The 23,761-nt window shown below is 41.1% G+C and overlaps 1 protein-coding gene across 3 annotated transcripts in view; it reads left to right on the forward strand.

Annotated features, from left to right (window-relative positions):
• rin2 (Ras and Rab interactor 2) overlaps nt 1-23,761 on the forward strand; it is a 36,355-nt gene that overhangs the window by 4,993 nt on the left and 7,601 nt on the right. For 2 of the 3 annotated variants that reach the window (XM_023334023.1, XM_023334024.1), the window contains exons 2-8: nt 3,207-3,321; nt 9,359-9,453; nt 11,292-11,481; nt 11,565-11,673; nt 13,020-13,092; nt 13,623-13,714; nt 17,835-19,121. In XM_023334023.1, coding sequence (XP_023189791.1) covers nt 3,253-3,321; nt 9,359-9,453; nt 11,292-11,481; nt 11,565-11,673; nt 13,020-13,092; nt 13,623-13,714; nt 17,835-19,121 — 1,915 coding nt within the window. In that variant the 5' untranslated portion in view covers nt 3,207-3,252. Of the gene's footprint in view, nt 1-3,206; nt 3,322-9,358; nt 9,454-11,291; nt 11,482-11,564; nt 11,674-13,019; nt 13,093-13,622; nt 13,715-14,968; nt 15,165-17,834; nt 19,122-23,761 lie in introns of those variants that run through there. The other variant, XM_023334025.1, reaches the window with a different exon arrangement.

The following is a 23,761-nucleotide window of genomic DNA, read 5'->3' on the forward strand; positions in this document are numbered from 1 at the left end:
TAGATGGTTCCACACCTGGGAATGAACCACCGCAGCTCCAACCACTGTGGTGGTAGTTGGAGCCACAGCTATTTGTCTTGGAACAAATAGCAGCTTAGTGGGTCAGCATGGACCAACATTGTTTAATTCTTCTACAGCAACGAATCCTAGGATGTCAGCTTCTCACTTTGAGCTCAAAGTGGTTTTGGTCTGGTGGTTTTTTTAAAGCTTGTGTGAAGTGCTTTAAAAAAACCACCAGAGGCTCAAAAACATTTCTCAAAGTAAAACCAAAAGATGAATCTTCACTTAGAAGACAATCATTGCACCTTTACACCGTATAGGTGCTCTCACTGCATGACTGGGTCCTTTTGTCATTTTATGGACAAACGTTTCCAAAGAGTTCAGTTCTGTGCCTTCAAACAGCACAACCTCTCGCTGGCCGAAGTCTCTGGGAGAGGAGCCATCACATGGGACTCATCGTCCAATCAGAAACAGTTTTTGGTGTTACTATGGTAACGAGTTCATGAGCTGTGTTCACACTGCAGCCTGAAGGGACCCATTTCCGATTTTTTTTTCTTCTTCCCGCTTGTTCATATCAGGACGCAGAATAGTGAGATTTGTCGAGTATCAGTGACGTTCAGGTCAGATGAATCCGACCTGGAGGTCACATTAGGTCACATGTGAATCGGATACCCAAGTGACCTGGGTCACTTCGAAAAGCATCCGGCTTGTGTTGTTCAGACTGTCATGAGAAGATTGGATACAAGTCGCCTTACGTTTAAAAACAAACAAACAAACAAACAAAAATAAAACTTGGAATTGGGTCACTTCAGTCTGCAGTGTGAATAGTTAACATTGAGTCTCAAAGATGTGGACTCTGTTCAACTTGCCTAATATTAATTAAACTGAGTTAAAATTAAATGCAGTTGGATAATATAATCATTTTCAAAATTGATGAGTAAAAATAAATTATGAGAAGATTTTATGGGCCCCATCAGTAAAGCGAGAACCATTTCTCATTAGTTCAGTTCTTCAGGATTAGCCCGTCTGGGTCAAGGTTATTGCATGACGTCATTTACGTGATGACGTAACGTTCAGTATTTTGATTTAGAAAATATCCAAGATGAGGCTGCACAGTGGCGCAGGTGGTAAAACTGTTGCCCTGCAGCAAAAAGGTCCTGGGTTCGATTCCCGGCCCGGGGACTTTCTGCACGGAGTTTGCATGTTCTCCCTGTGCATGGTGGGTTCTCTCCGGGTACTCCAGCTTCCTCCCACAGTCCAAAAACATGACTGGTAAATTGGTCTCTCTAAATTCTCCCTTGGTGTGAGTGTGTGTGTGCATGGCTGATTCTGTGTTGCCCTGCAACAGACTGGCGACCTGTCCAGGTGACCCTGCCTCTCGCCCGGAACGATGGCTGGAGAGGCACCAGCCGCCCTCCCGACTCCTCTAGGGGACAAGGGTGTTAGAAAATGGATGGATGGAAAATATCCAAGATGGCGTCACCAAAAAAACTACTAGGGCCAGTTGCAACATGTGGAGAGCTTTGAATCAAAATAAAAGTAGAAAATACCTCCAACATTCTGAAATAGTTGACCACACAGCATGAAACTGATTTGCGTATATTTAAAGCGTTTGATAAGTTGCTTAGCAACAGCGATAACTTGAGGAAGGAGCTCAGCGTCTTCTGCCATGAATGTCCCAGGTAAAGTTAAACTTCTCCACCTCCTGGTTATTATTACTGTTGGCTCTGTATTGTATCAATAATCTGCATCTCGTATTAACATTTACGTGTCAAACATATTTTTAATTAGGCCCACATTTCTCCATTAGGAATGTTTTTAATTGGTCTGGTCTAATATTCTAATCTTAAATATGTTTTCAGCAAGAAATTATCATCTTTAGTATAAATAAAAGCTTTAAAATATCAGTTCAACTGGAATCGGTAATTTTTATGAGCTGAGTTACTGAAATACATGAACTTTTCATTTATATTCTGATTTATGGAATAAGAGGTTAGTAGACGATTCAAATTGTCTGCACAGAAACTGTTGATGTGTGAAAAGTTGCATTTTATGTTAATATGTTCATTTGACAGAGAAATTCTTATTTTTTAAGCCAGTTTTAATTTTCCTTTGAATCAAATACAATGTGGTGCATATTTTGAACTAAAGTTTATTTCCTACATTTTTTGAGAATCAATTACAGAATCAATAAGTGAGATCAATAATGAAATTGATATAGCTAATTTCTTATCAATTCCTATCCATACCCATAGACAGAAAGTCTGTCTGAGACAAAACTTATCAGATCAACAATCACATTAATCAGATTGTGGTGATTTTATACAGAGCAAAACAAAACAACAGTCAGAAAACTTTTATTTTCCAGTAATGGTTAAACTGGATTCCAGTGTCTAGTCCAATGTTTAGTTTACGCTACATAAGTCGCTGCTTGTTCAACCACAAACTGTAAACTACAGTCAACTTTGGTTTTTAAAGCCCGTGGCACATAAATCATTTGGAGATTTAGTTGCAAATCCTGCAAAACCAAAACCCTCCAGACTTTAGTGGCACATTTACATCCCTGCAGTCCACAGCTGAGTTTGTGGAGATGTTGCACACTTCCTGCCTGTGTTAGATGAAAGCATCTGTGTGGATCAGTGGACAAATGGGCCGACTCGTGAGCTCTGTGATCCTCTGCCAGGAAGGGAAGGGCTGCGTTAATGGCTTCAGTCTGGCTGGAGAGGGAATCAAACGCATCTCAAGGAGTCATTTATAAACATAATCACAGAGAAGAAAACTGTAAAGGCAAAAAGATGTGAAAAGAAAAAGTTGTGACTTTCTGAGTAAAGTTATGTGTTGAAATGCATTTTGATGTCTGGTTCTGTCGATGGGTGGGGGGAGAAAGCAGCTTTGCTGGAATACAGTCTGAGATGGAAAATGAGTTTAAAGGAGCAGAAAGTGGGAATGAAGTGGCAGAAAATGTGAAGAAAAACAGAAACAGGTAACCAGACGGCAAGACCAAGAATCAATGAATGAAGCAGTTATCCTGGATCGGGTGGAAAAAGAGGCGGATGCTCAGAGAGCACAGTGAAAGAAAAGTCGGTCATAATAAAGTCACCCGAGCTGGGCAGCAGCTTCACAGAGCCGACTGTGGCTGAAGCAGGAATTTCCTCAGGCTGCACCACAGCTCAAAGCGTCTGAGTTGAAATGTTTCTGACCCACAGATCTCCATCTGCTCCGGGCTGGAACGGCCGCCGACAGGAAGACGACATGGACTCTGACTCGCCACCAGGAAGCCCTTCCTGCGGCCTCACCAACCGGAGCAGCAGCTTCTTTAAGGTAAGGCCTGCATCAGAGCAGATGGCACTTCCTGTCCCACAAAATGTTTGTTTTTCTAGGAAGATGTGACTCAACACGGAGGCTGTCTGGAGTAAAACAGGAAACAGGCTGTAAAACGGAGCCATTTCCCTTCTGAAGAAGTAAAACCAAAACCAGACAAATTCGGTTGATATCAATCAGTAGGGGGTTTCATTAGTGCCAAAAATATGTTTGTGCACAAGTATGTATTAGCTTGATTTTCTAAAAGTTGTAATGTGAAAAAGAAAGAAAATCCAGCAACAAAACTGAACTTTATCAAACTATTGAATACAATTTCTAAATAAGTTTTCTTCAACGGTCCATCTTGGTTCTCTGTGGTTCCCTGGGGTCCCAGAACCTTAAAGGGCCCTTAAGAAATGGGTTGTGAACCCTTTCTGCACTGATGGATCACAAGGACTTTAATTCTCATATTTTCTTGTTTTGTTTTTTGTTTGTTTGTTTTTAGCTAGCTTTAGCTTCTTGGAATGCTATATGTTTCTTTACATATAACATATGTAAAGAAACATAAACTTTTAAAATGTTTAGTGTTTTTATTCTCAATTTTATTCATTGTTCAATAAATATTACATTCATTTAGCATAAATTCTGCCTCATATCTTCTGGTTTTAATGGATCAGAAGTACTTTGGGTTTTCTGCAGCAGTATGGCTGCTGGACATTTCCTTCTGTCTTTTTCTTGACCACAAATTTCCCCTTCGAGTTTGCTATGCTAGCTTGAAGTAGGTTGATCATTTTGACAAATGACATTTCAGTAAATTTTAATGTATGTTATGTAAAGATAATTAAAAAACAGATTATACATAAAAAAAGAAAATTATAATTGAAGATTTATTATTAGAATTTTGTTTTGGTTTACTTTGTTTATATGTTTGCATCTTTTTCCTCATCTTCTCTTCAGCTTTTTGAGGCCCCTTAGCGCCTCCTGGTGGACACCTCTTTTAAAAGCAATGTTTCAGTCTACAGTATGTCATGTTGTCAGACAGGTTCTGCTTGGTGGATTATGTAATTCTACCGGTCAGCTGGTAATCAGTTCTGTGTGTGTGACAAAAACAACAGACATTCAGGAGGAAGAAAATGCTTTTCACAGTATTAAATATCCATATTTATATATATTTTTTAAAAACACTGATTTAAGACAGGATATTACAGTCAGTTTTGGACAGATATTTATCTATTTATTGTAACTTGTGTCCTATTTTCTCATTCTCTGCATCTTTCCAGCATATATAACAACACAATGAAACCCTTGTAGGTGTGCCTCCTGGGTGAGGTTTGGGATCCTTCATTTTTCAAAGAATTTATGATCAAATAGTAACAATGAACAGACCTTCTGCACACAGTTAGTCCCTTTAAAGTCTTTGACTAGTGACTGAAGATGAAAGCAGGAGCAGAGAAGAAACAGATTCTCCAGAAACAGCAAGTTTTAAGTGAAACAAAGGAATCTGGTGGAAAACAAGCCTGATTTAGTGCTAATTAGAGACATGAACAACAATATCTGGGATGTGGGAAAAGACAAAAATGATGACAGGAAAGGGAGCCAGAGGGACGGAGGGGGGAGGGACTTTCACAGCTTCTCTGAGAGGGTTAGAGATCTCCCACAGCTGGCATCGATCTTTTCCAGCATTCATTTGGTTTGTGGCACAAAGTGAAATAATTCAGTCAAGACAAAGCTCAAACTGAACAGTTTCAGAATCACTGCTCTGCTGCAGATGGAAGTCCGTTCTTTAGATAAAACCATGTCTCCATCTTCCAGCACAGAGCTACTCTGTAAACATGTTTCATGCTTTTTTGTCTATTTTTAATCTCTCATGTAAACTAGTTTTTCTTTTCTCAAATTGCTATTTTAGTTGCAGTATAAAAATAGAAATCTGGAATCCAACACATAAAGCTACATTTTGATTTGAGGTTTTGCTTTCTGGTAGTTTTGCACGGTTGTCAGTCTTTAGCTGAGGTCTTTGCAGAATGTCTGCTCTTTCTGTCAGACATTTAAATTAAGTTGCAAAGGCTATAAACCTACAATGCCTTAAAGTATTCATATGTCTTGGTGCACAGGTTGACTTTTATTATTTACTGATATAAACATCAAACGTGGCCTGAGGAGTTGCAGTTAACTTTCATATTTTGCTTGGATTTCTGTAGACTGACACAAGTGGTGCACAGTTGGTTTGTTGCTGGAAGTCTTTTAGGGTCTACCTGCTTTACAAGTTTAGGGAATAAAATTCTTCCCTTCCTTCTTTGTAGAACAACACCTTTCACTCAATCTATTCTACTCTGCACTCCTTTTACATTTGAAAGTTTTTTCTGATCATCTAATATAGCATACTATTAAATTTAATGACTTCTTCATGTAAAAAGATGCATTGATGGTAAAATAACCAATAGTTTTTGTTATAAATTTGGTTTGCAGACATTGGGTGAGTTTTAAATGAAATTCAGGCGACTCTGTAAAAGCCTCATGAAGTTTGTTTGACGCAGTCAGGTTTTAATATTCCTGAGTTAAAAGGATGACAATATTTCCTTTACAGCTTTTTTTTTCTATCTTTACCAACTTTGACAGAAGTGTCTCTGTACGCGGGTCAAAATCAAACTCATAGTTTCCCACTGACTCCATCTACGGCTCCAGCAGCCCAGACAGAGAAACTCCTGCACAGACCTGGAGGAGCAAACAGCTTCTGTGTTTCTGAGCGCTGCAGCTCTATAATTAGCTCTGTTTAGCTCTGCAGCTCTCCTCCTGACGACTGACAGTAGAAACAAACCCAGAAGAACGATGGTCCATAAATGTCAGTGAAGTACAAACCTTTGCTGCTGAGTTCTGTTTATCAGAACCCAGATCGAGTCGTTTAATGTCCGCTGACCTTCACGTCATCTATCAGGAACCTCCCTCATGTTTTCCACAGACTGATGAATCGCTCCGTCTCCTGGCCAGAGGTGGAAGCTGTCACCCTGCTTCACCTGGCAGAAAACTATTTAATCCCCAAACAATCTGTAGACAGAGCGTTGACTCCATGTTTTCCTGGAAGTGTTTTAGTTAAATTAAAAATGTATTTAAACTCACACCTGTTACAGAGTGGATCTAAAAGATGACCTGCTACATATTTACTATCATTAGAATGACAATAAAAATGCCATTTTTTGATTATTGACACACAAACGGATATTTTCAAGCTTTTATTTCTGTTAATTATAGAAATTTTGTTGCTTACAAACAATGAAAGCACGTTTAAGATTAAAATATTAATCAAGACCAATAAAAACATTTTCATGCAGAAATATAGGCTTAATGTAGATTTAGTAAGTTTAATCTAATCTTCAAATTGTAGCACATAGTAGATTTAATTTATGTAATAACTGTATCTCACACCATACTGTTATGACATAGTGATAGTTTTATTTAATATAAAAGTTACATACGGCTCCAATAAGTGTTTACATCTCTGCTCACATTTTTCACTTTTTGTTGCAGTATTTTAGCTTTTTTTTCTTTTGCTCTTTTTTGTGCACAGATATTCAAATTAAAATCATGTAATTTTTATTTTACCTTACTCAGTTGCACATTGCTTTTGATCTCAATATTTTATTTTTAATTACTGTACAGTTTGTTTTATACTTTAACTTTGTCCTTACTATTACCTATTTTTCTTTTTTTAATCTTGGTTTGATTCTACATGTTTCCATTGTCCGTAACTTTCTACTGGGACTGAATTCCCACATTGTGGGAAAATAAATTATATTTCTATTCTATTCTATTCTACAAGCTCTATTTAAGGAAAATGAACCCGTGCATGATGCAGCCACAGCCTTGCTTCACTATGGGTGTTATGTTCTTTTAATGATATGGAGGCTTGACTTTGTGCCAAAAGTGATTTTTTTGTCAAAAAATCTGTTTTGCCTCCATCAGATTTGCCAAAGTTATGAAGCATCTGATTAACTTGCATCTCTTTGCTGTTGTTTGAACTCATGAACTCTGCAGTTGTTTACCAATGTCTCCCAGCTTGTGTCCATCTCCATTTCTCCTTCAATCTTCTTGAGCCCAGTAACTTTTTATGCTGCAGAGACAAAATTACCTGCTGCAATCAGTCCTTGTTTCTAAGCAGAGCTTGATGGGGTTTTTATTGCCTTTTTTATTCATCACCGCTTATAAAACATAGAGGTGAGTGTGTAATACTTGAGCCTGCTTGCATAATCTTTTTTCTAATCCTCTATGGGGATTAGAAAAATAATCAACAAAAAACATCCAAAACTTCTGCTCCTCATTCTTCATTATCAAAGTTAACAATTAAAGGCCTAGAATGATTGTTGCTTTAATGCTCAAGATGAGTGGATATGAGCAGGTTGCAACTGTACATGTCACATCTTTTCAGTTCATGAAGAAGTGACGCTAAAATGACAACAGTGACAAAAATAGCAGCTCAGGAAGTGACAGTGTGAACGTGTCTGCAGCTCATGAGCAGAACAGAAAGACGAGCAGATCTGGTTTGTGATCCTGCAGGATTCTCGCTTTTTAAACGACCTCTTTCGGTGTAACATCTGGTTTTAAGGATCTCAGCTTGTAGCTAAAAAATTGGGTGGCTGTGAAGTTTTGGTTGCTTCTGCTCAGGACAACTCATCACTGGTCTCTTTCTTGCTGGTCCTAACTGGGCTGCTTGAAGCTCCCAGTAAAGAACTCGGGTTGGGAAATTGAGTTCTTACCTGCCACTGAGCTGAGTTAAAGCTCAGTGGAACCAGCTGAGCTGTAACTCAGCTGGTTCCACTTAGTCCTGCGTGGGGAGGTGACTGTGGTCTGGCTTCAAGCCTTTGTTATTGGTGAAAAGGCGCCTCCTTGTGGTTAAAACCTGCAGTCGCCTTATTGCATCGTTTAACCGCTCTGCTAATTACTGTTGGCACATGAGAGAAGGTGTCCTTGACCCTGATGCTGGCGTTCATGTTGTGATGAAATGGGAAACTCCAGGGTGTGGAGTTTGTTTTCCTTCCGTCTGGAAAAGCCCAAATACAGAAGCAGGATCTGATATTTACAGATAAATGCTGCAGTTAAACGCCAGCATGATTTAAATGATGCTACATCAATGAAAGCATCTAGAAATGAAACCTGGCAGAACAGGGAGCAAAGTTTTTCTTGCACCAAGCGAAGAGTTTAAAACATATACAAAGATCTACTTTAGAAAACTACAGCAGAAAGTGACATTTTAGGCTCATAAAGTTTGTATAAGATTTAGTAAAAACACACAAATCGAAGAATAATGTCTGCCATCATAATAAAAAGAAACACGAGAAGTTTGTGAAATTGGCCCCTAAACATAAAGCATCAAACAAAGAGTGAATTATGTTGTCTTTAAGCTCTGGTGATGGCTCCGTCATGCTGTGGGCCCGTTTCTTTAAGATACAGAGACATTTTAAATAAAATCCAGTGGAAGTGAGTTGTCATCACATGAGAGGATCCACAGAGAATTGTTCACCGGAGATAAAATCCACCTGGGTAAAAAGTCATTTCCGTCTCAGTCTCACCTGTTTGAGAGCATCAGTGAGATCTGGAGAAGTTCTGCAAAGATAAATAATCAAAGTTCCCTCTTCCCAGAACAGTTACCGTAATAACTGAAAAGATGCACCAAACATGTCCAGCTGCAGCCTGTCACTGTTACACATCCAGCCTAATTGAAACTTTGATTTAAACTCATGATGTTAGTTCATGATGACATGAGATGAACCTGTGAAACCTGCCTGGCCTTCCTGTCCCAGTGTTCATGTTTCAGTCTCTGCAGCGTGGGAATGCCCCCCTCCACTCCTCCGAGCGTCACGCTGCTCATTTCGTTGATGATTCTCCGTCTCCATGTTTCCTGCCTGGAGGAAACGACACAGGAAAATGAATCACTGCTTCCTCTGTCCCACATAAGAGTCTTTGTGTTGTAAACTTTGTTTGTGCAATGCCTTCGGTTCGTTTGCTCCCATTCCTCGTCTCCTCTTCTCCTCCGTCAGTCAAAGCTCCTCGTTCTGTCCGTTTTCAGCTGATTGACACCTTTGCGCTGGAGATCGGGGAGCTGAAGAAGGAGATGGTCCAAACGGCGCCGGCTCTGGACAAGGAGCCACTGGAGATACAAGGGTAGGACTGATCCTGTCATCCTGATGGCATGTGAAAGGTTATGCTTGGTTTATTTTATTAATGTGATCACATTTTGACAATTTAACAGGGCTCTAATGAAACATGAGTGAATAAAGTTTAGCAGTTTCTCAAAGGTTTCCTCCTGCAGTCAGGAACTGCTTTTCATCTAAAGTTAACTTAGTTAATTATTGAAGCAATGCAGCATGAAAACAAACTTTAATGTGACAAGTTATTGTTTCCAGTCCCACAATATCTCTTTTAAAAATATAACTTTATTTCAACCTGATTCTTTAAGTGACAGATGTTTAAATTTAACTATTGAATTAGTTATAAAATTAAAACGTAGAAACAGAATAGTAACAGATTGAATGAGAATTTGTCAAACAGAGATAATATGGAGGCAAAACCTGAGGTGAAGGAAGAGAAGTTTATTGGTATAGTTTGTGCAAAAACTCTCCTGTCTAATAACAGGACAGAAATCATTCAGTTAAAGGAAGAAATTACAGTACATGTTAGTTTGTGCTGTTTAATGCCACCAATGTTTCCATTTTAATTTAATATTTTTGTAGTTTTGATGGTTTTTCTGCAGCTTATCTTGAATATTTATATTGTTCTAACCGTTCTGGAGAAGAGGGCCTGCTGTGTAACCTCGGATTCAGGGGTACAGGGTGGGTTTCTTCCTGGTCATGGACACTGGACCGGCTCTGGACCCTCAGCAGGGTCCTGCAGGGTTCATGGGAGTTCAACCAGTCCAAGTGTTGGGCGAACTGGAGTACCAGGTCCTTGATATGTCAGTTTACCATACGACCAGTGTTAGAGCATCATGGCTTGAGAAAATACATTTTGAACTCAAGGTGTCCTGGTTGGTACTGTCCACCAGGTCCACTCATCCCTTTTTGAATCCATTTTGTAGTCTGGACTAAACATCTCTCTCTCTCTCTCTCTCTGCTGACCTTGGTGTCAGGTGTGACTCTCATCTCACATCTCTCTTGTCTTTCATTTCAAAAATATTTTAGGTCTCTGTGAATTGTCCATGTCTTGATGCTGAAAAATTGTTCCATGCATTCATTTCCTCCAGGCTAACCTGCTTTAACTCATTCTGGTGGTATTTGAAACAACAGCCATCAGTATGTTCATGGAAGTGTCTCTAGATGACTCACAAAAACTAAAAAACATGATTGTATTACGGCTCAACTTCCCAACTTCACTGCCTTCCTGCCAGAAGGAATTAAAGATCTGTATTTCTGCTCACCGACGCGTCTACAGCAGATAACTCCTCATTCTTCAACTCGTTCTCTGCGCTCTCATCCTTCTGTTTCTTGTTTTGCTTTTTATAGTTACAGTGTTCATCATAATTTGAAACAAATCGTCATCTTTAAGCAACATAAACTCTGACTAAATGTCTACAAACTATTACAAAAAAATCATTTCCAAAATGAAATGTTTTGAAATGAAAGATTGTGTTTCATGGATGACGAAGGGACACATGACTGAAATGTTGGGTAATTATTTTGAGGACCGTCCCACTTTCCTCACTGCCACATCGTGTCGAGCGTTCACGTCTGCCGGTTTCCTGCATGGATTTTTGTTTTCTGGAGAAACTTTCTCACTTCTCTAAAGTTTTGATCTCCACTTTCTCTGGACGCCGTCACGTTGTGGAGTTCTTTTAGACTCCAAACCTGATGTATGTTTCAGTTTACGTTGGTGAGACGGGACATTAGTGACTCCAGCTCACGGATGACGTTGCTTCGCCTACGAGTTTGTTTGCAATATTTGTTTTGTTTGTGCCAGCTGATGTCAAAGCTGCTTTGGGCCGGCTGCTTTTCCCTCGTCTGCAGGCTGCATGGCGGTGCTTTTCTGCAGCCGCCGCGCTGCAGGGGGTCCGTGGGGGAATGGGACTCTGGTTACGACTCGCTGCGGAGGAGGATGAGCGTGTTGGAGCGGCTGACTCAGACTCATCAGGTCTGGCTGCTGCTGGCGGTCAGCGAAGACGAGGCCTCCGACATTCTGCTCAAACAGCCGCCAGGGGTGAGAGGTCAACATCAAGCATGACTCTTTCACCGTTATCAAGGAGGATTTTATGGCTTATGGTGTTTTCTTTCACGGAGCAGGTGTTTCTGGTCAGGAAGGTTCTGCAGAGGAAGGTTCTGTCCGTGCGTCTGGATAAGGATCAGTCAGAAAATCCCATCAGCCACTTCAATGTCAGAGAGAGTCAGTACTGTAAGTCGCTTCTCTTTGCTCCATTAAGAAAGAAACTGAGATCTGCAAACAGAAAAATGTTTCATTGTTTTTATTCTTCACCTCAGTCCTCAGTTCATAGTGAGTCAGTCGCTCATGCCACTTCCTGTCCGCCTCTGCATTAGAGTTCAGAAATAATCACACAAAAGAGAGAAATGAAAGCGAGTTCACAGGCTGTTTGGTCAACACGTCTTGAGTTAAAACCGTAACACGTTATTCAGGGCTTTCTTAATAAAATTGTCTCAATAACAGCGTGAAAAGTTTCATATCAGCTCAAATGCACCTGACTCATTTTGTTTCTGATTTGAATTGTTTTTACAGTAAAATCTGAGTCAGGTTTTGCATTTTATCTGAAACTCATGTTATTAAATAAAGTAACTCTTCAATGTTTCCAGCTAGTGACAACAAAGCAGAGAGCAGGTAGGAGGAGACTTTGACCTTCACATTGAGGTCAGCAGATCCTCACTCACCCTCTGCTGTCATCAACTCCACATTTACACGTTGTATTCAAAAATTACAATTAAGAGCTTTAAAAAAATCATCAACTTTGGCTTTACCTTGGAGTTTTCCACATTTTCCTCCAGGAAAACCTCACTGAAGAATATTTTTTATTTTATTTTATTTTATGTGACAAAACAATGAAGAAAAACAAAAGGAAGAAAACAATGGGAAGTTTAGAAATTTAACAAAGAAATCTGCAAAGTGTGGCATGCATTTGTATTCAGCCCAAAGTCAGTTAGCTCAAACTGGGTGTTTCATGAGCTGTGATCATTTTCAAAGTCAAAATTCAAAAATACTTTATTAATCTCAAATGGAAATTAAATGTTGTTGTAACTCATTAATTCAGATTCTTTGAAGAGTTTTTGAAGATGGTGACTCATCCATATTCTGACGTATTTCTGTTGCAAAGGCCCGACGTCTAAGAATAGCTTACAATATTCAACAGGGTTGAGGTCGTGCTATTCAGGAAGCTTGGTGTGAGCCTTCCAGAATCGCTCTGCTGAGTGTTTGGGACACTAATCTCACTGAAACACTCAGCTGTGTCCAGGTTTCAACCGTCTGACCCAAACCCGCTCAGATAAATCAACAGACTCTGTGTCCCTCAAAATGTTTTGTTGTCCTCATTACTGTCTTCAGTCAGAGGCTCCTTTAGAACCACTGTAAAACAGACTGCTACATGATATTCTAATTTAACTGCTCTCCCAGTGTGGTAGAGTTATCGGCTTTTGGTTTTAGGCTCCATAAACATTTGGTTCTGATCAGATTTCTGTCATGAAGGTAATTCTGGACATTTTTCTTCAACTCGTCTGCGTTTTGTTTGCTTGCAGCCTTTTCCATGGAAGGATCTGGGATCAGTTTTGCAGATCTCTTCCACCTAGTGGCCTTCTACTGTGTCAGCAGGTAAACAACTATTTTCACTGGCTTCACTGAAGTTGAGACATTTTATAAGAGGACGGAAAAGTTATGAGTAAAAATAATGTTTGCAGAGTCAGCAGTTTCTTTAACGCTCATAAGAATAAGAGAAAAACAAAACAGGCATTAAAAGATGCAACAGGAAAAATGGTAAACATGCACCTTGTTTATAATGAAATAAAATCTAGTGAATATCATAAATGCTCAGAGCAGTGGTGAATTGTTTGGAAAAAGTCCCAACATATTTAGAGTTTCACATCTGTCTGCGTAATGGAAACAAAGAGTCGGTAAAGTTCAGGAGTGTTTTCACTTCTCAGTGTGTGGGTCGGCTCTCTGGGTGTTTTTACCAACAAACTGGTGGGATCAACACTTTTTTTATTGAACCGGATGTCCGTGTCATTTAAGGACTGTGGGCTGTAATTAGGTCAAAAATATGCTGTATTTCCTGTTCTGTTTGTGTTTCTTTCACAGCATATTTACTAATTTTGAATTATTAATGAATTTATTTTTATTTTAAGAGACATCCTGCCGTTCACGCTCAAACTTCCTGAGGCCATTTCATCTGCAAAGACGCAGAAGGAGCTGGAGGAGGTGGCTCAGCTCGGTGCAGGTAATCCCATCTGCAACCAGCTAACGCCCAACACGCTGCTGTGGTTTCCTGCCCAGATGGACGTCATACTCAGACCACACATAAACCTGCTAAAAAACACAAAAACAACAAACAAAACAAAAATACTCATTTAGCTTCAGTTTGATTCTGATTTAAAGACAAGATATGATCCAGAATGAGGGGAAAATCCCATCATATCTTCATCAGGTCTTTTCAGGCAGGTGTGTGGTTATTATTTGTTTTCTAAAAGCAGAAAAGAAATGACAAAATTCAGAATTTCAGCTTATAAGTCATAAAATTAGACCCTTTCCATTTATCAGCTGAAACAGCCTGTCTACCAGAGCAAACAGCTTATTTAAGTTGATCTTCCAGGTTACTAATCTTTGACGTAAGTCTTTGTCTCGTTCCCCGGTTGGTCCACTTCCTGCTTCCCTCTTGTTGTAAACAAATGGAAGCCATATAAGTTTATGTCTGTTGTAGTAAATTATTGTCATGGACTATCAGTATCCAAATGTGAATGAAATCACAGATCAGTTTAATAACATACTTTGAAAACTTTAGTATCAAACAGTTTTCACTTTTGTTTTGGTTCTGATTCTGAGTCAGATTCCCACAGGATGATAACATGAGTAAAATTACCCAGAGTTACAAACTAGTCTAACATATTAACTCACCTTGTCTTAGGTAAAAGTACAGAACATACACAAATGTAGTAATTTTCTAGTTTTTATGTATGCAGGCTGTACATTGTCTTATAGCTCTTTGACATTCTGGTATTTATGAAATAACACAATCTTGTTTTTAGTGGTTTATTGATGATCTTCTCTGGTAGCCTGAAGTTCAGAGCTTTACGTAACGCTGGCTGTAGTTTTAAAATCAAAGAATGAAAGATGGCACTTCTGTAGCTCTTCATCATATCTGACATCTTCATCCAGCAGAGCAGCAAGTCTTCATCAGCAAATTTCTCTGTCATTCTGCTAAAAGGACCTTTTATACAATAAAGGAACAATATGACACATGGTACATTAGTAATGATCACCACATCAGTATTTATATTTATTTGAACTAAAAATAGATGCCATTTAAGTTTTTAAGAAATGTTTCTCAAAGCATTTGTGACTTTGCTGCATCTGCTGAGTCATTTCAGCCCAGCTTGCTGGACGAACGCCTCACATTACGCCTCGGTGCTGTAGGAAGGGATGTGATGAGTGGAAAGCTACAACATGTTGTTTAGACACACAAATAGCATCACAACAGGCATGACGGCCCGACATGAGGAGCTGCTTGACTGCATTGCTCTGGGTGCATGTGGGTGTGAGCGTGCACAGTCTGCATTTTTATCTGCTTCAGCACTGGAAGTCCTCTGTTTACAGACCAGAGGAGGCTCAGTTGAACTCTGCTGAGTTCTCACTGATCACTCTGCACATTATTTACCGCTCTCCGGGTCACGGTGAGTGCTGTTCTAGTGGCTTTGGGTCTGCTGGGAATACTCCTTTCATAGTTTGAATGATTTGTACACTGTAAACAAAGAAATCTTGTGAGTTTTTGATTTTGAACCTAAATGTGTGAGTTTGAGAAAGATTAATGTACAGCAGTAAGTTGAGTTAACTTTTTATTAATCGTATCTCCAAACGAGGATTTTTAAGTTAGAACTGTAAAGTAACTGAGAAGAAAGAGGCGGGAGTGGGAACTATTTGCACCATGAGTGAGATGGAAGTTGGAACTTTGACTTGTCTTTGTGTTTTAAGGCAAATATTCATTTTAAAGCAACTGTCAGTTTGCAATAGTTGAGTGCAATATCTCATCAAATTGCTTAAACTCTGTTTTTGAGCAGAATTCATTGTGATGTTAAATGAAATGCATCATCAGATATTTTGTTCATGCCTGTTGCCATGATGGTTGCCCTTTGTTTAGAAGTTTTAAAGACAAAATGTCCTGCAGAGCTTCTGTATTTCTCTCTGGATGTAATCTCCAGAACCACAGGTCTAACGTTTTAGCCTCTTCTTTCAGTCAGTCTCACGCTGCGTTTCTCCTGGCGTCCCTAATAGAAATAGCTTAAAGATGCTTTACTGTTGGATCTAAACAGGACTTGTCTAAGCGTTCAAGTTTTCTTCTCTGGATAAATGATCTTCCAGATTTCAAGTCTGAAAGTCTTGACCTGCAGCAGATGTTGGTTAAGCTCTGCGCTGGAGGCTTCGTGCTTCTCCAGTAGATCCTGCTGCTTGCTGTTCTTGGTGACCTAGAAAACTGGTCATTCAGGTACAATATTTTTAGCAGCAGTCAAAATGGCATCAAAGACAGAAACTTTGACGCCCTTTTCACGCAGAACGATGACAGCAGCTCGCTTTTCTGACATGGGAAGTGTTTTCTGGAACTGCGCCGCTCCTGGTGGCAGCATGCGGGAGCAGCTCTGTTACCTTAACTCTCATTTCTTCTTTATCTGAACTTTCGTTCATCACATTTCTGGTTGAGGCGTCGAATGTTTGGACAGTTTTTTTTCTGGTCCTGGATACTGTGTAGCTGGAAAGATTTTTGGTCTTACATTTTTTACTTTCAGACAGTTGATGCGTAACCATGGAAACATTTATTTTTTATCACTGCTCTAAGTGAGAAACAATAGTGCACCGATTCATACTGGCTCACTTAAATCCCTGGTTTCTGTTAGCAGCTAATTAGCATCTAAAACATTGAAACTATCCTTGAACTTTGACCCCAAATCTCAGGGGGTTTGAAAAAGAGGCTTCCTAGATGAAGAGCAGGAACAAAGAGTAGAGAGTTCAAGCCATCCCTTCCATCCATCGTAACTGATCTTATCCCCTCCTCCAACATCTTTCTAACCATAGAGTCAAACAGAGACTTAAACAGGAGCGGCAAAAGCAAATGAGGTGGATTAGCAGAGCTTGCTTAGTCAGATCTTGACACGTGACAAAAATGATTCTCAGACATTGGAGAAGACAAATACGAGTCTTATTAGACCATGAACTCATCAGGAAAACAGCAGAGAAATGTTCATTTCCATTTGATTTATTTGAGTTGTGATCATCCATTTTTGAAAAATACCTGCAGTTGAAACATTCGGTTTAAACGTAAATTGTCTTTTTAATCTATGCGATGCAAAAAAAAATCTAATATTGTTGAGTGGAAACTTTATTTTGAAAGAAAAGTGTGACAATCTGAAGTTGGCAAAACACAACATTTATATCTCCTCTGGTCCTTTTAGAGCAACAAAAACATATTTCATGTTTCTTGATTTATTTCCAGACGGAACAAAAGTTGAATCTAACTGTCCATATAAAGTTTTTTGTTTTAACATTTTCTTCTGTTTTCAAGAATCAAATTTCTCCGTTAGAAGACGGTGAGGGCTGATCTCATCTCCGACTAAAGAATCAACAGTCTGGTTATTTTTTCACTTAGAGAAAAGTGGATTCTTGTGTGCGGTGTTTAGTTTGTCTCTCACGGTCAGCTGCTCACATCCACCCGTGAAAATACCGCAGGCTCATGTTTACACTGCGGGCAGGAAGGCATCATCAGACAGCTGGAGAAATGTGAGAGTGGATGGCTCCATTTTTAGACGGCAGCATTAGTCCCTGCTGCGTCCACGCCTCTCTCTGGTGTCATTACAGCCCTGGGAATTAGAAGCTTAAGCCTAAATACAGAATAACTGCCCTTTTCAAACAGATTACTCCAGCATGTGTTCATACAGAGGGCAATGAAGCCATAAACTCAGTGAAACACCCAGAAAGGGATCCTGAAAGTTGAGTGACGCGGATCAGGAAGTGGGGAGTGGTGGAACTGGAACTGCTCTTTTATTGGCCTCCCTCTCTGTTATTAGCGGGTAACTCCCTCTTTACTGGATCTGTGTCGGCATTCAGTCAATCAGAGCCAGCACTCTCACCGGGTTTCTGCTCCAGGCAGAGGAAAGGCTCCGAAGCAGAAACACATGGCAGACTCAACAGCTGGAGGAAACTAATGAGTTTTCTTTTAAAAGTTGTAGAAAATCCAGCAGAGGTTTTTGTTCTTTAGGAATTTCTGATTGAGGTACCAGTTTTTTTCTCTGTTTGTTTTCCCTGCAGTGATTCATCTGGTTTTCCTTCATGCTTCGTGTCTCTGTGTTTTCCAGGTTTCTGGGACTCTGCGCTGTGCAGCCAGCGGCGCTGCTCGACCCCCCCTTGCCACCGCCTGAGCCGGACTCTCAGCCCCCAGCGCACCAAACGGACCGCTGAGGTGGAGGAGTCGCACCAGAGCGCACCTCCCACCTTACAGCCGCACACAGCCCCCCCCGCCGGCTTCCAGGACGCCGCCCCCCCCACTGGACCGCTGTGCTTCGTGACGCCCCTGTTCCTCCAGACCCACAGCCGCGACCCCGACCCCCCAGAAAAAGTTGCCGACTCGCCGCCGCTGAGCAGCAGCAGGTGCGCCAAGCCGGACCTGGATCGGACCAAGCTGAACGGTAAACCGCGCTCCCCGCCTCCTCGTCCCCCTCCCCCCCGCTCAGCACCGAGCAGGAGGCCCGCTCCGCCGCCGCCTGGACCTCCTCCGGCAGTTTCCAGAACCAAGAGCATGCCAGTCGCCGCCAAGGGGCAGCAGCCGTCCAGCAGGAGACCCGCACCGGCACCGCCAGCACTGGGCGGCAGAACCAGCAGCTCAACCAAAAGTACCTCCTCACCAAACCGACCGCCTCCTCGACCCAAAATGCCCGATCTGGAGGCTCACCGCTGCCACATCGCTCTGGATGATGAAACCATCGCCAAGGCTCTGTCCCGCGCTAACCTCCCCACCTGCCAGCCCCCACCTGTTGCTGAGGAGCCGTCACGGAGCCTGTCCGGTCCTGATGAGAGGGGCCGGCAGCGGTTCAGCGACATGAGCATGTCGACGTCGTCCTCGGACTCCCTGGAGTACTCCCGGTCTCCCGGGTTCTCCCTGGCCCTGGCGCCCAGCCCGCCTCAGCACCCGGCGGAGGACACCAGCGAGGATGACGAGGACGCGGAGGAGGAAGAGGAGGAGGACTACGGCGTCGGAATGGAAGGGGATCTGGAGTCGCGCCTCCGTCCGATCCTCAAAGCCCGCAGGCGACGTGTCGGCGTGAGCCTGGGCGGCAGCTCCTTCGTTCTGCCCCGCTCCCTGAAGGGACGCTTCAGCAAGGTGGGCGGGATGCTCAGCTCCCTGATCACGCCGGAGAAACGGGCCGTGAAGCGGATCGCCGAGCTGTCCCGCGACAAGAGCTCGTACTTCGGCTCGCTGGTTCAGGACTACATCAGTTTTGTTCAGGAGAACCGCAGCTGCCACACGTCGGGGATGGACTTCCTGCAGACCGTGAGGCAGTTCATGACCCAGATGAAGGCTTACCTGCGGCAGAGCTCTGAGCTCGACCCGCCCTTAGAGTCCCTCATACCTGAAGACCAGATTGGTGAGTCTACCATCTTCTGACTGCTTCTAGGAATGCGCGATATATCGGCACTTAATCGGTATCGGCCGATATTAGTAATTTTTACAAATATTTTGTATCACTCTGATGATTAAAACTGGGCCGATACTAACTACAGATATTTATTCGGAGAGGGAGACAGTTGGTCGTTTGGTATTTGTTTCATGATGTGACAGAGTTCATAAAAAAGCAGTGCAGCGGAAGCAGTGGTGAATCAGCAGTTCAATGTTAGTGAAATATGTATGTATGATATATAGAATATCAGTAATCAGCCATAGTAGCAATATTTACTCTGTTAGCTGAATTTGACTTTTCGTACTATCCTATCTGTGAAAACACCGTTTTTCTTGTTTCCATTCTTCCTCATGGGGAAGTAAAGCTGAGGGTAGCTTCTGTGGAGAAACTCGTCAGAATGATGTCACTCTTTCATAGCCAGAGCATTTTAAGCTTCCTATGCTGAGAATCAAAAATCTACTGTCAGTTTCCATCTTAGTCCTCAACACTCCTGGCGATTGGTTACAGAAAGGCCAGCCTACAAGTTATTTCTGATCGGAGGTTGTTGGTGTAAGTTTATTTTCATTTTGAACAGTTAACCTTTGATTTCCTTTATGTCACATAAGATCTGGTCTTGTAACCAATAGAAATTAGAAACCAAATATTTGGATTTCACTTCAAGGATAATTCATTGCCAGTTGATTTGGATACCATCCATTCATCCACTTGGTGCTTCCTTGCTCACATGGCCCATCTCTGAAAATCCTAATGATCTGATGGTTGGTTTATAAAACTCTTCATTTCAGCCAGTTCCAGTTTCTCATCCGAAGTTCCAACCTTTGGACTGAGCAGATCAGAAAATGCAGGAGTGATTTCATAGTGAAAATCTAAAATATTTGAAAGAAGATGCAGAAACCAATCAATGAACACCATTAATTTTCATGGTGCTGATTGGCTGTAGATATTAGCTTCCACAGTTGTGCTAAGACAGTTTCCACTGAACTAATTCATTCACAACGAAAGAAACTGTGTTTGTGTCTGCAGCAACATGTTAGATTTGCTTTTTATTTTTATTTTGCTATTTTGACGTGATCAAATCTATAGAAAAAACTGCTCAATTTAGATCAATTTGCTACTAGATCCTACTAGAGTAACAATATAAGTGGCTGATATTAGCTGGTTGCTTAGTCAGGCTATCTGCTCCAGTAGCTAGTCTGCAGTTTGCAGCTTTACAGAGATGCTGTTTGTAGTTTCAACACAGCATTAATTTGATAACTTGCCTGTTTTTGTGAGCAGAGAAAGTACTAAGCAGCTGCTGCACACTGCCAGCCAGCAGCAGAAGCCCCACATCAAGGCCAGAAAACACAAACAAAGAGCAAGAAACGTTTTACTAACTCAAGGCACTGCTGGTTTCTTTTCCATCTGCTATTGTGGCTCAGTTCACATTCATTTTGCATGAATAATGTAAGCTGGTGTGGTTGCACACATCTCACATCCCTTGTTCATTGTAAACAATAACAGCCAGGCCTTGTTCTCAGACGGAGAAGTGATCCGTCCTTTCGGTGCTAGCAGGCCACAGATAGTAAAGCTTGTCACGCTGGCAGACGTTCCTCAAAGCCTGGAGTTGACTTTGAGCTTTCTGTTGACATCAGATGGAAACCAGTCAGCTCTTATTTGGTTCTTTTAGATAAGCCAGAATCTGCTGGTTGTTTTCATGCTTGTATTCCATGCAGCTGGCAGCAAAAAGCACCTTATCCCATTTTAGGGAAGTCTGAACAGCTTGCAGGTCTGATAAACACCACTTACAAACACTTCTGTGTGAATGGAGGAAATGAGCCCTTCTGGAGGGACGAGGGAAATCCAAGGTTTAAAAACACTTTAATCAGATCGGAACATTGTGTGCACTCTTCAAGCGTCCCACTTTGTTTTTGTTCCATTAGAGAAGAGCCAAACCCTTCTCAGAAGGGACCTGCAGCGCTTGTAGAGACCTGAGGAGGATCGCGTGGAAGGGATTCAGTCGGGCTCCTCTGACTCACTGCTAGGAATTCATTAGAAACAAATGATCCGTTCAGACTCGTTCTGGAGTTTATGGAGCTGTTGCAACAGACACATTTCCCTGCGTGCATTGCATGAAAGTGGCATAAACTGTGCCTGGAGGCTGGGGATGAATACACAGCATTAATAGTTGCGTCAGTCGTTCTGCAGAACAACAAAACTCGGTTGTGTGGATGCAGCATATTTGAGGTAGGCAGGAATTAATGCAGTGCTGAATGTGTGTAGGTCTGACGTACAGATTGAGCCTTTGTGAGGTTTCATGTTTCTCAGATTGATGGTAAACAACTGGGTGGCTCAGACTAAATGCTCGACTCTTAACGAATCTCTAAAAGTTTATGGGGACAGTAAATATGGATTCTGTGGTCTGTTGTGTGCCAATGTCTCCAAAAGCAAACTGATAGACAGGACTGTCAGGTTGTGAGTCTCTTTCTCCACTCCAGAACATTTTTTTCTGAAATATTTAGTTGTTTTATTCTATTCATAATGGCTGTAATTAAATAGAAATGGGCTACACTGTTATCCAGTAATGGTTACACTACCGCTAACGCCCTAACAGCGAGGACAGTTTTTTTTGTTTAGCAAATTAGCGTTTATGCTAACCTTGAAAACATTGAGCGCTTTTAGCGTACCCTAGATACAATTTTCTGGAAAAATTCTTCAATGTGTTGAAATTTTGGTTATTGACTGTTGAGAATTTTTTGAGTAGTAGTTAGATGCTTATATTCATGTTCTTATTTTGAAGGGAGTGAAGAAGTTTTTTCTCTGTTTTTGTCCCAAAAAACTATATTGAGCAAAAGTCTAATGTAGCAAACAAAAAAAATCAGAAAGACAAAGGAATACAACACTTACATGAACAAACAACCAGGGGTGTTAATTAATGCATACTTTAGCACTAGCTAAAGCACTAACGCAGTTAGATGTAGCGCTTTAGCATTTGTGGAACTAATGTTTATGATTAATGCTTTATGGTTAGCACAACTAACAAAGTAGTTAGCGGTGCCACCTTAACTGCAGCCTATTCATCCATATCTTCTGTTGTATTTTGATTTACAGTGTTAATAATTACAAATGCGCCCCCAGATGAGTCCCTTCAGCTCTATATTTCCATTCTTATTGGCTGCAGAGCCTTTGAACTTGAACTGCAGACAGTAAAGAGCTGAGAAAACCAAGGAGACCCAGAGTTGAAGGACAGGTCATTTCCAGCTTTGCTTCGGCCTGCGAAGTCGGGTGAATTTTAGATTCTGGAAAGTGGTGAATATGGATAAGTGGTGTCCAGTTCCAGTTCTCTTGGGTCCATGTGCTGCAGATGGTGTTATTAATCCCTCGGTATGAAGGCCAGTGAATGACTCAGCGATTTAAATCAGGTCTCCTGGAGCAGAGTCGAGTCTGAGACATGTTGGACACCGTCCCTCAGACCCAGGCTGCAGAGCTGTTTTTCTGCAGCCTCTCAGCATCAAGGAACTTTGAGACAAACTGGACAAAAAAACAAGCTGCACATTTAACTTTTAACAGACAGTTTTTATCATGTCTGATGTTTATCTCCTCAGTTCTCATTAAGTTGCAGCAGAACTTAAATTCTTAAACCGAGGTTTATATTACTGTAAGTCAGTTGAGTAAATGATAACCCAGTTTATCATGTGAGGTCTGTTACCTATGTAAATAACTGGTTACCATAGTGATCCAATGTACAGTACAGATGGGTGCCAGAGTGAAAGAGGTCTAAAGCAATATGTTCTGCATCCCAGCTGGGTAAGAACTGATGGAGGGTGAGTACCTTTTCCGAAGAAGAGAGGTCGGGTTAGGAAAGACCAGCTGAGCAAAAAAGACATTTGTTTTTATTTTCTTTCAACTTTTATTGTTGTAAAAGGTAAAGGTGTACAAACGTTTTGCCACGTTTGGTGTAATTATAAAGCTGAAAGTACTGACAGATCACAAATAATCTACACAAAACATATATTATTTAGTTTTTTTTACCTTTATGTCCAGAAAGCAAAAATCAAACATGGAATATTTTAATGAGAGAAATGAAGTAGTTTTATTTTTGGATATTTAGTTCATGTTAGATCCAAAATATAAAAAGTGTCTCACACTTTTGCCTTATTAAAATGAAAGCATAATGTATAGTTTCTGACATTTTCAGCAGTAGTGCCATTTGTACCGTTCTTGAACTGCAATCAGAGGCCACACAAAGTCATTCCGAGGGCCACAAATGGCCCAGTGCCGCACTTTGGACACCCTGGACAATTGGATCTGTTCCTTTAATGGTGAATCACAAAACTAACAAAAACCCTCCAACTGATTTTCAATTTTCAAAATGTTCTTAGTATTTGCTTTTGATCTAATAAACCAAAACTCCTGGCCCGTTAAACTGCGTTTTTTTTTTTTAGCATTTTATACAGTTGATTACATAAAAACAAGATTTTATCTCGGATTGCCAAACAGTGACTTGGTCTCTTTCATTCAGTGTGTATCTGGTGCATTCAAAGGACTCTTGCATCATAAGTTTCAGGAACTGGATCGTGTTTTGTCTGTTTGATGGCTCCTTGGAACAAGCTAACGTTTTCACTGTTAGA

Source organism: Xiphophorus maculatus, chromosome 5 (assembly GCF_002775205.1).
Source record: "Xiphophorus maculatus strain JP 163 A chromosome 5, X_maculatus-5.0-male, whole genome shotgun sequence".
Lineage (NCBI taxonomy): Eukaryota > Metazoa > Chordata > Actinopteri > Cyprinodontiformes > Poeciliidae > Xiphophorus > Xiphophorus maculatus.